This window comes from Tubulanus polymorphus, chromosome 1, assembly GCF_964204645.1.
Source record: "Tubulanus polymorphus chromosome 1, tnTubPoly1.2, whole genome shotgun sequence".
NCBI classification, from domain to species: domain Eukaryota; kingdom Metazoa; phylum Nemertea; class Palaeonemertea; order Tubulaniformes; family Tubulanidae; genus Tubulanus; species Tubulanus polymorphus.
The window spans coordinates 21,583,449-21,600,421 of record NC_134025.1 but is presented as its reverse complement, the minus strand read 5'-3'; the positions used below and the strand labels follow the sequence as shown (position 1 = coordinate 21,600,421).

The window sequence follows — 16,973 nt, the reverse complement described above, 5'->3', positions numbered from 1 at the left end:
AAAAATACAAGTTAATCGTATTAATGAAGCGCTTGGTGGAAACCAATCATCGTTTACCCATGAAACTGTAGGCCCTTGATTATCTTAAGTATTCCGGTCTATATTGCTAATATTTAATGGTACCCATATTCTATAAAGAACTTTTGTATCCTTGTTATATCATCGTCGCAATTTAGATATTTTCCATACATGATACGCATACATAAGAATACCCTTTGACCCATGTACTGATATCCCATCTTCATATATGACGATAACCTTCTCTTTATTCCCCGAGGGTTCACAATGACCGCTTCATGAATTCTGTGGATGATTTCCTTTCCTTTTTACGAGGCGGAAACCGACGTCTCCCAATGGAAATAATGATGGGAGTAGGCGATTAATAGTTAACGAATGTCAAATAAACCAACTTTCCGGGGGCTGTTTTTATAGAGTGACTGATTTCTACCGTGGTGAAATTCAATACGAATGACGACATCTCGGGATACACGCGAAAATCTGATGATCTTGCGGATAGATTTCGGATCGAATTTTTCATTCAATCACTAATTCAATCTGATTCATGTTATACATGCGGTATAGGGAGAAATTATGTCCGTATCATATTGTTGAATAGAAGCTCAAGACCACTATTCCAAAATCTTCTATATCCTAGAGTAAAAACAAGAAATTCTAGCGTTAAGATCGTATATAAGCGGGTTGAAATGGTTTTCACCCCCACATACTTGATCGAATTTTGTAAATAATCAGACCTTTAAAAAGGATCGGGGTTTCCCAGTACAGGTAAGCCATCAGTACATCCGAGCCGAATTGGTGCCCTTGCTCCAGACAAGAAAGTCCTGGGAATCCCCTATTTCATCACCAATCTGTCTCTCAGGACCCACGGATCCCATGCTTACAACCGTAATTCATTACCTGTCTTTCGTGGCAGCATTTAAGGGGGGGGGGCTCTTTTTCATTCTAGGTACTATTTTTGGGGTCTTGCCCTGCGTACCTTGAAGCTAATAACCCAATTGCGGTCTTATGTCGTAGATATTACACACCTCGTATTGATGGCGAGTAGCGCATCACCTCACGTCTCGTGATGAACCGGGGTATTACGATAATCAGTGCGCGTATTAAACCGATTCTTTGCGTAAGTGGGATTAGTTCGACGATCGTGACCGCGGCGAATGGGCGTAACATCCGACGACGGATAAGAGCTGATCAGAAAGAGAAAGCCATTTTCACGTAATCGCAGTTCGCGTGTTAATTATCGACGGGGGTAGAATCGGCTACATGTATATATAAAACAAAACGTATAATCGTTACTTGCGAGAACTTCTTCGTGCGTTCGGTCGACTTTTTCGGTCAAAAAGGTCAAGGGCGTGATCCATCGATCAAAAGTGTCGGTACCTTTTTTTAATAAATCTGATCGGTGCTGAGATGTGCATGTAAATATATATATATAAATAGGTACCGACACTTTTGATCGATGGATCACGCCCTTGACCTTTTTGACCGAAAAAGTCGACCGAACGCACGAAGAAGTTCTCGCAAGTAACGATTATACGTATATATATATATTTTATTTGCTGAAAAATATATAGCAAATAAAATCTGAATCTGAATCGGAATTGGATGTTTATATATACGCAGAGCAAATAAAATCTGAATCTGAATTTAGAATTGCACAGCATTTAGAAAGCACGATTCTGCCTTACGGACTTCTTACATCGACAAAAGATGATATAAGCATATTCTATCTATACATCTATTACGTATACATTTGTTCATTTTGATTGAAACCTATACCATTGTTTCTATTAATATAAACTATAATGAACAGCTTAGGAGACAAGGAGACGCAAACCTGATGCCAATGGCAACGGTGTTACAGATCCCAAGCTGATAATACATAATAATAATGGCGATTCATTAACAACGCATCACCAATGAATAGATGAATATGCGATGTCGAATTACGTCACCATCAGGCCGTTTACATGTGATAAGCGTAGGCGTTAATAACGCTTCTAATTCGAAAGCCTGGTATTAAATTTTCTACTACATCTAAGCTTAACCGAAAAGATGATTAAAAAGGGCCAGTGATTAAAAGGCCTTAAGCCCAACGCATGTACGATGCAGGGAAATACAGAAACACGGAAACATGCATGTTTGATTCCGGAATCGTTGTTCCCGAAACTACGTTTCTCGTAAACGCTCACAACACAGGGAAACGCTGGGGAAACATGTTTGTTTCCATATTTCTTTGTTTCCATGATTCCCTGCATCGTCGGACTTTTAGCCCAACTTGAACACATCGTATATACAGATACGGTCACGGGGGGTTAATTGTTTCGAGTCGTATTTTATTCACGGAATTAAGCGCATCATGCTGCCTTCCATGATGGTAATCGCAGTTTTGATCGGTTAATAGTATAGTGCTATCGATTAAAAGACGATGCCTTCGTTTGATAAATTCCATCTTCTATACTGAATATAGCTATCATTCATTTGTAAATTAAATTAGCCGGTGATATTGAAACTCCAGCCCTCTTAATTGGGCTAGTTTTTTTAAACGAAGAATTCAGGCTGAGGTCACTGTCTTGGACACGGAGACAGCTTTTGACCGCTTAAAAATGTTCTATAACACGAGTGTCGGGATGATTGATAGAAGGTATCATGAAGATTACTAAGTGTCAGTAGTCATATAATGATAATGCAATACTAATGGAAGCTTTAAGTAGTCTATGGAAGCCAGGGCCCCCTACATGATTTATCACGATCACACTAGATTAGGTGAATCCAATTAACAATTTTAATTCACCTGAAAGAAAATAATACCACATTTTTATGTATAAACATGCATTATTGCATCATGATTTACGAAAATAAATTATCATTATTGGATTGAATGAATATGAGATCATAATACAAGAGTGAACTTATAGAACATCAAGCCCAAAGCTCTACCACGTACGACGGTGTAGATATAAATATTTGTTCTTGGTTTAATCCATATATACATTTTTATTAGATTAAACCAAGGCTATGTACTATGTGAATATGTATTTTCAGTGATAAAGCTTCGGGTTGGAAGTTCTAAGTAAACTTTTGCGTCGTGATTTTATACTTTAAATTAACTATCGACAAAATACATCTTGCATCGAGGGAATATCTTGCTCGCTCATGAAATAACTATTTGTAGACAGGATAGTTTGTCGATGATGCGCAAAGATATGTGATTAAAGTGTCGTCGTTTGTTGCGCATATTGAAAAAAAATGAGTACCAGTTTTGCGTTTGAGAATCATACGACTTCGGCCAGATGTTGTACGAGTACTTCAATCAGAATTCGGGGCAACGAGAAACGAAACGTTTTTCTTGTCCGAATCGACCGTATTTCATCACGTATAGACATATATAACGCGATCAGTTATGCAAACGTACGAAATGTACATTGAAAAGGCTCCTTAGATTTCCGATTTCAAAAGCAATCCGATGCTTCGTTCCGGGCAGTTGTGGTGGATTTCTAAGAGTCGCACCAATGGTATAAAGTATGAGACAAATCAAATCTATCAAACAAATAAATACGTAACAGTAATGACCACCCACATTTCAACATCAACATGAACAGAGTATTGAATGTACTCTTGTGCCTATTGTTCTGTTACCTGCACAAGCTATATTGTAAATATCTATTGTAGATTTTAGTCAGACTTTATTTGTTACATATACATGTATATACATAATTAACTCAAACTTATTAAGCCTGCTAATAGGTGCCTATGTAACTGACCAAAACATTCAGTCCATTACACTAGCCCGGAACACTATCATGAATTGCCATTTTCTAGTATTTGTCGATCGATCTATCGCATTGACTGGATGTAGTTTTATATTTTCGCCCGCTCCATCGATCATTCCTCAAAACGTGTCCCATATACGGACGTATTGGAAATCGTACATTATTGTCGTGACAGATTTGCCTGTAAAGAGGCAATACATCGAACGGTTCCTATCGGTGCGCGCGTGGTACAAGAGATCAATGGAAACTATTTTTATTGGTCTGAATTGATTGAAGTGAGATGTGTGATCAATGCCCCTTCCTTGTCAGCCCCATATCGCCTACAGACCCACTAAAGGAATGCAATTAAGCCTGCCACATTCCACGCAACAGCGCAAAAACGTCAAATATTTATAAATTGCTAAATATACTCTATGTTCATGATGTTTCTGCATAGTATCATTATATTAAGTCTTCCTTAACGAAAGATCTATCGGTGATGATATCAATTCCAACTATATCTCTTTTCAACAGATATTTCAACTTTACTTGTCTGTTTTTGCTTTTAGTTATATAACTCATCGAAATTGAATATCTGAATATGAGCAATGAGGTAAAACCGGGCCAATTTCGTATAATGTCCACAGTTGGAGAGCTCGGATCAATTTTGCGCGTATTGGATCCTTTTTTGCGCGTATCGGATCCATTTTTCCAATTTTTCAGTACACGATCAGCTCGTGGGACGTCCCTCGGGGATATAGCAAGACGAGGATGGGAATATCAATCTAAAATCGGTTAGGTTATGCCAAGTGAACCAAAACGATAATAATCTTTCTGATAAGCCGGTTGACGGCTGGGTGTTTTCGGCAATTTGATTATTGCAAAATCAAATTTAGAATGACTGATGGCTGTGATGATGAGATTGCGTGATTTTCTCATTCACGAATCATTGTATAAGTTAATAGCTATACGTGGGATGTCGATTTTACATGTATATTCATTTTAACTCCCACATCTTGAAATGAAATATTCACCCGAATTAACTTTGATTTTCTGAATAATTTAAAATCGCCGCTTATTTCGTGAAAGTGATTGTGTGTTTATGCAACCAATCCTACTTAAAAAACATTGGTGTCTGTTTTAGAATTAAGCTGCCTAATTGAATATTCATATATATATAAACTTAAAATGGCATTCACTTAAAAAAGTATCATACATTCGAACGTGTTTTTGTTTACATTTTCAACACTTAATTGCGCACAACAGATGGGATATTTTACAAAAATACCGAAATTCTCTATAAGATCTAACGCGTACTGAATGAAAAATACCAGTCTTTGAATATACAATTTTTCTATGTAGAACTTGAAATGCAAATTATGTTTCGAAACAATACGTGATTCATATAGCATACTAGTAGCTTCTTCATCTCTATTAGTATTGAGATGTTACCTTTTTTAAAACAACATTTGACTATTCCATTGAAACTACGTAATTTGAAATCAGCTGTACAAATTTGCTTCAGATGGTGTTTTTGCGTTCATGCCCACCGTCTGATGTCATCCTCGCTTGCCAGGGTTTGATTACCATCCGCCGAAGCTCAAGCCAATACAGACCATGGCCGCGCAAAACCTTCTTTGGTCTATTACACTGCCCAATATTTCTTAAGCGGAGAGGTTGCCTCAATCGAGCGAGCATGTCTGATATCAGATGAAGTACCGGTAGGTCACGAGCATGAGCTGTATACGAATAACAAGTTTCATTATTCTTTCCAGGTCTGCAGCCTTCCGGAGATGGGATCGAAATCCATACCGGTAAACGCCACCTATTGGTCGTGTCGAAAGTAACAACTTACAACGGAGATGAAACGACTTTGGACGAAAGAAATAATCTGACCAGTTTGTCTGTGAATATAACAGATGCTAATTCTACGGTGAAAGACAAATGCACACCACCCGGTATGTTTGAATAAGTGATCATTCGTCAGTTGATAAGTTTAGATCTAAACCCTAATTTTCATATCAATTCTATTTCAATCGTTTATATCAAGTGATAGAATATTTTACCAACAAAAAAAACGTTTTTGAAAACAATTCTCGTTTCCCAGATGCCCATACATTTCAGTGCTACTTGTTTGACGACAAGTCATTATCGTACGTATGGAGCCAGTTCCATTTTTGATTGGTTCATTGTGTGATAAACTATTTGAAATGAACCATTTCAATTGCTAATCTCATAACAGTGTAACTGACAAGAGATTTGTGTTGAAATTTTACATAACCGAAAACCAGAGTTTCATACGGTTTGAATGTTGCCAAAGCTGTCAAAATTCATCTACGGACTAGTGGAATATGATAAAATACGCATCACGAATGGTTTTTAAAAAAGCAAGAAAATGAGCCATCATTATTCAGGACGAAAGTACGCTAACAAAATGGCGGCTGTAGCAACTTTAAAATAGTTTATCGTCGCGTTGTAAGTGTTCTCTCAACTCTCAGAACTCTGCTGGCGTTGTAAGCTCGATAATATAGAAACGTGTTGAAAACAAGCCCGGGCTGCTAATGAGAATCGTCACAGATGATTACTCAATAGCCTATACGACGCTGAGCGTTTTCTAATCGAGTCGTAATGCGTGTTCAACTGACCGAACGATTTCTCACTTCATCAATATGCAGGATTTCGTCGTTATAGTCGTTCAGCGTTTCTTACAGAAATAAACCCCGGTTCTTGTCCCCGGACGCCGATCAATTATACCACACAGGCCAGTATCATTACGCGTCGGCCACAATATTCCTCCTATTCGATACGTATACTCGCGACATTACTACTAAAAATGACACACGTTTGGATAATAAATTCTGACTAAGATTAAGTTATTTTCAAGCATTCTATGCTCAAAGGTCAGATTATGATCCACGATGACTCTAAGAACGGCTAGTTTGCGTTGAACGGGAACATTGATGAAACTATACCCTTCAGTAACATTCGCGATAATTCATCTTGAACGAACACTACTTGCTCCTGATATCTCCACTTTAATAATCCAGGCCAACAGGTTGGCCACTGACCTGAAAAACTTTGTTAACTCAGGGAATCAGAAAATCTAGGGAAAATCAGGCAAAAAACTCATGAAATTTGACAAATTCTACCGAAAACCTAGAAAACCCTGGGAATTCGGATCATGCTATTGACCACGATTTGCATTATCAATACGCGATTCAACGAAAAATTAATGAGTTGTTTGTAACCTTTTTTTAACTGAATTCATTTTCAATTGAATTAGCCCCAATAGGTAATAGGTATCACCAGTCTATAAAACTGGTCCCAAGGGTTTTGTATATGGGCGATAAGTGTCCACCCTGACCAAAGTCGCGTTGCAGATTAGTTACCATCGAGTTCCTAAAATTGAACATCAATCCCTCACATAAATCGTATGTATGTAAATTGTTTATAATCTATATATCATTTATACTGCATATGTACATGGCGAAATAAATATCATATCATTATATTAATCTTTCGATTGCTGATCGACGTTGCAAAGATCATAAACCCCTTGTCTACATCAAACCCACACATATTGGATCTCGGGCTACTGTAAGAATCCATGTAAATGCATCAAATTTTATCTGGGAAACTGATAGAAATAATGAATAGGGTATATCATATGCATTGGCGGTAGTTGTGTAAATCGCGAAGCAAACGGAGCAAAAACGAATCGACCATTTGGCATGAGATGGTATAATAGAATAACGAAAGAGACCCGGCACCATTAAAACAGCAATCTATCACAAGTGATAGAACGTGACTTGGAATTCCATCGCAATCAACTCTGTACAAATACGACGGGGGTGGACGCATAAAATAGACAAACGGCTTAGTTTATCGTTTATTTATACCGACAAACTGAGTCTGAGACTTTGCCACGGAAGAAATTCGGGGGATAAGAAAAATGTAACTGGATATAATTTGCACGGCATCTGCAAATGATACGTGAGATGAAATAGAAGCTCGACACGTGGAAGTCAATTTCCATGTCGGGTTTTTCAGTTACCGTAGAAAAACTGCCATTCTCGTGTTGATAGTAGTATTTCATCTTTTGATTCACGGGCACATTTTTTGAGCCTACCAGCCCATCGTATAATGATGGTAGTGATTTATAATCGAATGGCAAAAATGCCTTCAGAACCTTTGACCTGATTTTCAATGGGTTACCCGCAGTGCTACCGTGGCAATCCAGGATTCCTTGTTTAGCAGGCAAACATCGACCAGGTTCGCTAGTATAGACAGTTGGTCATCTGCGTTCGATTTCTTCTACATTTAAATTAAATCTAAATGAACTTTTCTCTGAAATGAATCAATTATTCAAGATAACTATTCCGATATCCGAGTAGAAGAATGAAAGTATTGTATATTTAGTGGGTGATGGGACAATATATGGAAAAGCAGCAAGAAATGCCATCTTTCAACTAGGTTGCCAAACAGATTAATACGCGATCTTGCGTGGATGTACAGTGAACTATTATATTTCGCGAAGGGTTAAATCGATATAATACATTAATCCCTTGTTCACTTTTGGGAATTATTTGAAAGCCATGGTAGCGTCTAATGAGTGTTGATAGAAGAGCGCAACTTTCTCGAAAACCATCAAAAATGGCTTTCGCTTCTCTTTGAAAGATGCCCAGAAAACCAACCGCATTCTCCCTCGGTAGGGATTCGAACCTGACGGCATCGAAGTCATCTTACACACGCGAAGAGGGTACGAAATAAACGTCACGATCATAAACAAAACGTCGTTAATACAGCGAGAACTGTAACCACGAAATAAACATCCCTTCCAGTGCGTTAAACTAGGATCGTAAAAGCGTTGGATAACGCCGAGAACGGATCCGGGAAAAATACGAGCCCATATACCATGAATACATTGAATCCGTTATTGCTACGCATTGGAAACATAGTTATTTCATGCAACGTCATATTTTTTTCGGGGATTTGCGCTCGAGCACTCGAGTTTTAACGATCTAAGACCTATAAATCTGCTTATTACCGGTGTACAAGCTGAGATACTTTCAGATCAGGCGATGCTACTCAAGATTTGCACTGAATTCATTTTATGTAATCGGCAATACAGAATCCAAACTTGCATATTCAGATCTTGCTACATTCGAGATTTGCTATAACAACATTGTACATTGATGGTGATGAAATATTACAATGAGCTATTTCAATATTCAATCGTTAGTTGTGTAATGACTATAGATTTTAAACCGTGTTAGAATATTCATTTTATTACGTTATCATTATATTCATTTCAGAAATAAATTACAACAATTTGTACAATATGACGAGGAATACACGATGTTGTAAAATGAAATATTCTTTAAAATCATATTATTTCAGAATGGAAATTTGATGCTTCCAAAATGTTTTATAATTGAATTGACTGTTTCACCGAGATATAAGTAATCTATAGATTTCCATCCACGCAAAGTGACGGAAATAGTTGTTCTTTCCTCAGTCACCATCAATCACCAATATTTCCGCACCAAATGTATAAGGCGAATCTAATGAACACATTCTCCGCGTCTTAATATTCTCTACGTGAAAAACAGGTCGTTCAATTCTTTGATCGGTATAAGCTTATTATAGAAAATACATAATAAATGAAGTTTGTATCCCTTTTTTCACGTGGCACAATGCTATAGACTCACTGTTACCGCTATACCGTTGTCAATTTACGTCTCTGAAAATGGCAAAAACAGCCAGGAGACTATACAGTGTATAGTGTTTATAATACGGTTTTGTTAAGTTAAGCTCCTCAACTTCGTTCTTCTTTGTACCTGATTTAGATAACCCCTGACATTCTTCGCAAAGTGATAATAACGATAGAGACAGTGCGCGGTAGAATGTTAGACTCACTGTGGGCGGATATTCCGTTTTCAGAAACAACGAGTCTGATTTAGATTATCACATTATCCGTTCCGCGTAAAGGCTGCAGGGTTATTGTCATGAGAATGTCACCGACTGACGTACCGGGTATATAATGCACTCGGACCGCCGTTCTATATACGGATTTTTAACGTTAAAACAATAACGACATTGTAAACATTGTCTTGTCGTATTATGTCGAACAACCATTTTTCAATGAGTTATTGATGTTCTTGCTGCTTCGATTGCAACGGAACGATCGTGCTGTAAAATATCAAACAAAGAATAGGTTTAACTTAATCTTATGCAACAATGGTCTTTGATAATTCTGAATAATTTCACTGTTCTTAAAATATACTGTATGGATATTTATGGGAATAACCAAATGCCTCGAACGGAGTCTATATGTACCAATATAATATGGAAATTCTTCTAAGTTTTTGCGCTATCTAAAGCCTCCTGAGGACCATAAAAATCAATGAATTCGAAACTCAACACAATCGACAAGACATTGATGTTAATATAGGAATGTATGCCCATAGTTTCAATTAGGGTTAGGGAACCTGTCAATTGTAAATTTTTAAGTTACTCTTAGCTTGCAGGGCGTGATACATTGACCAGAAAGATCGTATATAGGGTAAATCGAAACATTTAGGAATTGCCCACGATGGCCATTCTCGGCAATTCGTCCATGGGATGACAGTCGGCATTCGATCAAGATAATTTGATTTTCATTTGACCAACATTGACATCATATATACAGCACACTGGCGTCCATGGGTGATTCCAGCTTGCCTCGAGTGAAATCTAATCTTCATCTGCTGCAGTAGCGTCGCCGGGACCTTATTGATGATAATGCTACATTTTGTGAAAGATTTACGTCCGAATAGTCACATTTATTTTGCCTTCGGTGATGTTAACTATGGAAGCCCTGAAACGACATTACGAATTACGTGGTAAACAATGTTTTCCCGTCGTTATCCTCTCCCCGTTTCCTATAACTTCGTCTGGGCTTCTTCGGTTAGGAACGAGCACGCTTAGAAAATTGGACGCATCATCAAAGGCGTATTGGATTGCGTTCAAAGGCGTATTGGATTGCGTTGTCGAACGTATACTGATCATCGTATCTAGTGCCAGCAGCAGGTGCTCGATTTCTTGACGCTCGTTACGATATTTATATCAACGCGCTACGTGTCATTTGCAGTCCAACTAATAAAGGGTACAAATGAAGAAATTGCCGAGTCGTATAGGTGAAACTGAGGCGAACTCTCCGTCGTTATCGTTGTAACTTATACTGGGTGTTTATTTCATTGTCGAATCAGTAATCCAATTTATCCACCACTAGCTGATTACCCGTCCAACCGACGGCTTTCCCGTTTCGCGTTGGGCGTATACGTTGGTCGCGAGCACCCCTTCTCCCCTTCGCATGATCCCGAGTTCTGCTATTTTTGTATACAAATTTCCACCAGTAGCTCAAAAGTTGGTTAGAGATAACCAGTGGATAAACCGCAGTTAACAATAAACGTTTGATTGCCACTATGTCAACTATCCACTGGTTAACTCTAACTAACTTTTGAGCAAGTGGCCTCGCATCGCTAAGGAGGCTGGCGGATGGCTGGTGGACGGCGTTCTTCGTGTTTGTTTACCGCTAAATATTGGACGGTGGAAATCAGAGACTCGAATGAACGGCCAGAATAACAATCACACCACACGCACACACGCACAAACGCACAAGCAAATCACATCACAAATATGATAAACATAATGAACTAACGTAGTACTAAGACGCCGTAGTTGGTATAATGGACGACGACAAGATTCTTAAGTGGCCACGAAATCGCGATTAATCAGATTAGCCTCTGTTCATGTGAAGGAGAGCAATCTATTCGATACGTGCCGGCAGTGCTTTTATGAAAATCCGCCAGAAATAGCCAGGCCCGCGTGCGCCATGAGATGAAATATCTGAATGGAATTCCGCGCTCTTTGCCGCAATTTCCATTCTTAGGGAGATTTTTATTTTTCTTTTATTCCCGGTATACGCCTACTCGAAACGGAAATTGTATTGACCCGATCTGAAGAGACATATGCGGCTTCGCCCCAAAACAATTGACTTATTTCTGCGCGGCTACAATAATCAAATTTTCCCGTATCCGACCGTAATACAGATGAATCGGCTCAGTACAGCTTCCATAGCACAGCGCGGTGACGCGCGGGCCGTATATATCGATAGAATTGATTTCCGATCACCAGTACGAATTTCTGACCGGTAAATAAACTTTATCTTGAATTATTGAGTTTGTTGCCTCGCTGGCGCTCTAATCTGCTAACGTAATTAAGAGAAAAAACATCGATATATACATATATATATATATATATATATATATATTCGAGCAGTTACAACGAAGCAAACTCACTGTCGTTTTTGGCTGCCTTATCAAGTACACCTACATGGGAGATTTCATCCCCGGATTTCATCTCAATAGCCGTGACATTCTGAACGCTTTCGATATGAATTCATCGTAAAGATCCGGGCAATCCTCAGTTTGGTTAGACAAAAATGGGCCAGAAGATTTCTGTGAACCCACGAAGTAACTTAACAAAAGAGCAGCGTTACTGAACAATACCGCTTTATTCAGCGACGGGCACTACGTACAAGAAGGAAGACAAAGAACTACATAACAAAAGATTCTAGGTGGTGCACCAGTACCCACAATCTTACAATAATCTCAATGCTTTATAGGGTGGTGACGCCATATCGCGACCTGTTGACTGTACGTCAAGGCGAGAGCGGTTATATCGTAACAAATTATTTTCAACCATTGATGGATAACATCAATAGCCTGGGTATGATATGATAGCCTGACGTTGGTGGGACCTGTAGCCGTAACTCCTTAGAATACGGCTTTTCGTGTCATTTCTTATCTGTAACCAAGATGACCCAACAGCATCAACAACCGGAATAATTTATGAAGAAAATGTTGTTTGCAGATATGACTATATACATGGGTTGCGTGCAGTTAGTATCGTCTGGTATTGACCGGATCTTGTAATCTTGCGCATACCGCGGGATACACAACGATGTAGAAACTTTGGATTAATAGCGCCGTTATCTAAGCTTATTCATATCCACTAATTGAAAAATCTATCAATTCCCCTCATGTCTCGAAAATGACTTCGCTGAAAAAAAAAATATAATCCATCGGTATGGCTCGGTCGTTAAAAACAAACGATTATAGCATCTGACGTCACGGAGGTAATGATTAAATCGACACTGCTTCCGGATGTACCAATTGCTTATATCCATATATAAAAGCCGTCGTGGTGGGCGCCATTTGCCACTCTTGAACACTTAGAATGCCTAAGCTTGGAATAAGCCAAAATACACAGGGGTGGATCCAGAAATTTGAGCAACGAGGGTGGGGGTGGTGGAATGGGGGTCAAGGGTAGTGTTTTCGAGATATTTTTTGAAATGTTTCACTATCAATGAAAAATGCATTGTCCTGAAATTTGACGATCAAACTTTTAAGAATGATTAATGAGTGAAAATGCACATTCATTCTCATGTTCACATATCTGCATGTAGGCTACACTGAGTGTCATGCCGAACGTTCGAACACGGAGCAGTGGGGTCGAGACCCCTTAACCCCCTCCCATGGATCCGCCCCTGGTTAATATTATACTTTCGGCCGGCTTTCGGTGAATCTGTTTTTTTCGATTAATATAAGGAACGCCGGCAGCTGCCAGCGACCAGTGTAATTTCATTATGGTCGGCACATGCAATTACTCGACTTGTTTTACTGTGAAGGCAATCTAATAGCTGGTTCCTTTCGCTGCAATTTAACCATAACCACCAGCAGCAGCAGCAGAGGCTCCCGAATACGCGTCTTGGTATTGCGTTACGTGTATTTTGTTATGGGACACAAAGTCATGACATGAACGTGTACGGATACACTTAATCCTATTATGCGCATATATAAAACCGCCTCGAAAATCTTCATATGATACTTTATTTTGACGCAACAAATGCTAATTTTCCCGTTGATGACATGTATTTCGACGCGTCAAAATATGACGAGTAATTCGACGCGTCTGCAGTTGCTGCTAACACGTCGTTAATTATCAATATTCTTTGATTTTCTGTTCTTTGATAAAAAACCACGCATATACGTATTCTGTATTCAATATTTTATATTCTAAATGTATACTATTTATACTATTACCGAAATTCGTCCAAGAATTTGAATTGTTGTCGCATTGTCATATTTTGTTACATATATTTCACATGTATTAAGGATTAAAGATGACGTTGAAAAGGAAATAATTACTGAATGTAACTCTAATACCTACAGCCGCGATCACTAGGAGAGTTTCTGGCCAATCGTTTGCACTGGTGCCAAGTTCCGAGCACCATATTTGGCCCGACCAAAACGTCGGACAAGGACCATGCCAAATTCTAGCACGAATCAAATCATTGCGTGTGATTGAATGCTCTGGAAGTAACTCACCCGCTTGCCACTGCGTCGTCTTGCACATTTCACATAGCGATTAGCTAAAAGTTTATCGTCTTAAACAACGAGTCTGCTTTTTGCAAGCTATTGATGCAAACGGGGATTCAACATCTAAGATTATTTGTTTTTAGGACGCGAAGTAGCATTATCCCAGTTTATGCAGTAGACTTCGCTCAAAGTCGGATCTTTTGGGAATGTAAAAATGTTTCCGACTTTAGTGATATCCGAGTTGCATGTTACGTATTTCGGATAGAGTGTCACAAAAATATTTAAAAAAAAACATCCAGATCGGATCCGACTTGGGCGGAGTCTACTGTATATTTTTACTTTTATATAGATAAGTCGAGACATACAGAGGCAATGTTGGAAAGTCGTTATCTTTCTCTTAACGATATACCTACCTAAAGACAATGTACTGAACGATGGTACTACATATCCCTATAACAGCAAAGTAAATCAAGAATATGCACACTTATCGCCCATACTAGCGGTTCTTATTAGAGGCCTAATACACAAATTGTGTAAATACAATATGTGTACGGACATGCCTCAGCTTTATGCATGATGCAATCATCATATTATCTGAGATCTTGACAGCCCATACATACAATCTCGACAAGGCACCTCAATTTCTCGACGGAGCAATTACGCTCTAGTTCTAATATGGATATTCGTTACACTTGGGAGCAATCGCTACAAGTTCGACTGACCAGTACTGTAAATCGATTTATCAGGTTTGATAAACCACTCAGCCAAACGCGATATAGATCCTCATTTTGCATCGGATACGTTTTGTGATTGCGGAATCGCGTGAAGCACGCTTTAGATACCGCGATGGTTTATGAGGGAAATAGAAAGTTTCTATTAATCAAAACGGCTCGCTACTGCCGCTATATCTAATATCGAGAGGGCTTAGCACGGCGGATCAAAGATCGGGTAATCTCTCTCTAGCATTTCACTCAGTCGATTGCCTTTGCAAAGAAGTGCGGGGGATCAGGCATTCGCTCGGCGGTTTATGCGCGGTAGCTTATCTCGTAATATCTGCACCAGCCAGAGGTCGACTATCAATATACTCGTTTCTCGTCCAATCGACGACATCAGACATGATGTTTTTTTGTCAACGGCTTATATAAAGTGCGGGAAGAATATGCTCTATTTAGAATGCTCGATATATTCAAAGCCACTAGCGAGGAGCGCCGCCGGTCATTGGTCTCGTCCATCCCAGGGTTCATGGGTTCGAATCAGAGTTCTTCTCTCATCTCTGCTAAATTTGAAAAAAGAAACATTGAACCTGCTAATAATGCCCTTGGTGGCGCTCAGTGGATTTAGGATACGAATAGAAAACTAGAACGGCCTGAACGGCCATCTTACTCCTAGAATAGTATGCAGACTGAATGTCAGTATGATATAAATCTGTTATTCTGGTAGCAGCAGAGAGTTCCGAAAAAACCTAACATATGTAACAAACCGAGCTAACGATGCTTACACGTGTCTCGACAACTTTCTTTGGTCGTCATTGTGCTATTGACGTCAAGGGGAAGGATCACTATTGCTTTGTCGCTAATGGGTTCAACTCGAAGAACGGCAAATAACACAGTAAAAAACGCCTCGGTAACTGGTATTAATGACATGGTATGTGTGAGATGCAGGACGTGTTGCGATGCATAAAACATCAGATGCCTCATCAATCACTGATTCAGTAGTTTCCTGTCCACCATCTTCGGTCGTAGTCTGATCATCGTCCAGTCTCGCGGAAGTTGACCGACCGTTATCTCTGCTCGATCAATTTCTATATCACTCTACTACTTTGATTTCATCCCCGATCTAGACTACGATATATAGACAGTGTATTTAGACCGTCAACATTGATTGATTAATGGTCGGTTATTCATTTTCATTATTACGATCTACGATATATTTATTGAGTACGCTAGTCCTCGGAGGCTCGAGTTGCTAGGGCGCAAAAACGAATATTATGGAGCAAAAACGAAAAATGATAGAGCAAAAACAAATATTTTCGTTTTTGCTCTATGATATTTCGTTTTTGCGAGGTAAAATTCGTTTTTACTAGGGCGCAAAAACGAAAAGTTCGTTTTTGCTCTATCAATTTCGTTTTGCATTTTCTATTATCGAGGTCGTGTAAAAATTATTGCATTTGGCCATTATCAGCCACCATACTCGAGGCCGAATGGGTAATCCTTTTCCCCCGGCTAAGCACCGATATGAGACTGTACTTCGAAGGACAGTAACTATATTGTTTGTTCCTATACCATGTTAATAGATTTTTCTAAACTTCCTTTTCTGCGTGAAGCAGAGAAGCGGAAAATATGAAGAAATTTCAGGGATACACGAGAAACGGTGCCTTGTTAAGCATCAACTTAAGACCCAGTTCAAAATTCTATTGAAATGATGTTTGAAGTCAGATGCAAATTTGCAAGCGCAGGGATGTCAATTGGCAGAACGGGTGTTTCTAAGGGTACCCGTATACTCCTGAAATATGTAAAACAGTGTCTCAATCTTAAAGATTAATGCCATCGTTTGCAGACAAGTAAAGAATGTGGCAATTTAGATTTTTTTCAAATCTTATGATAGGGATTGGCTCTGTTATTCATTTAATTGGTATGAATTTCGTTTGATTTGTTTTGATCCGGTGTCCCTTACAAACCCACCACACCTGCTGGGAGCGAAACTGGCGGTTCGATTTTGAAATCGGAAATCGAAGTAGCCTACAGATATGGTTGTGTGATCGGCGGTCGAATTTACAGAATTT

The 16,973-nt window shown here is 39.0% G+C and overlaps 1 protein-coding gene across 1 annotated transcript in view; it reads left to right on the top strand.

Annotated features, from left to right (window-relative positions):
* LOC141904203 (sodium/potassium/calcium exchanger 4-like) overlaps positions 1–16,973 on the top strand; it is a 39,895-nt gene that overhangs the window by 493 nt on the left and 22,429 nt on the right. The window contains exon 2 of the mRNA XM_074792758.1: positions 5,543–5,725. Within this exon, the coding sequence (XP_074648859.1) occupies positions 5,543–5,725 (183 nt within the window). The remainder of the gene's footprint in view (positions 1–5,542; positions 5,726–16,973) is intronic.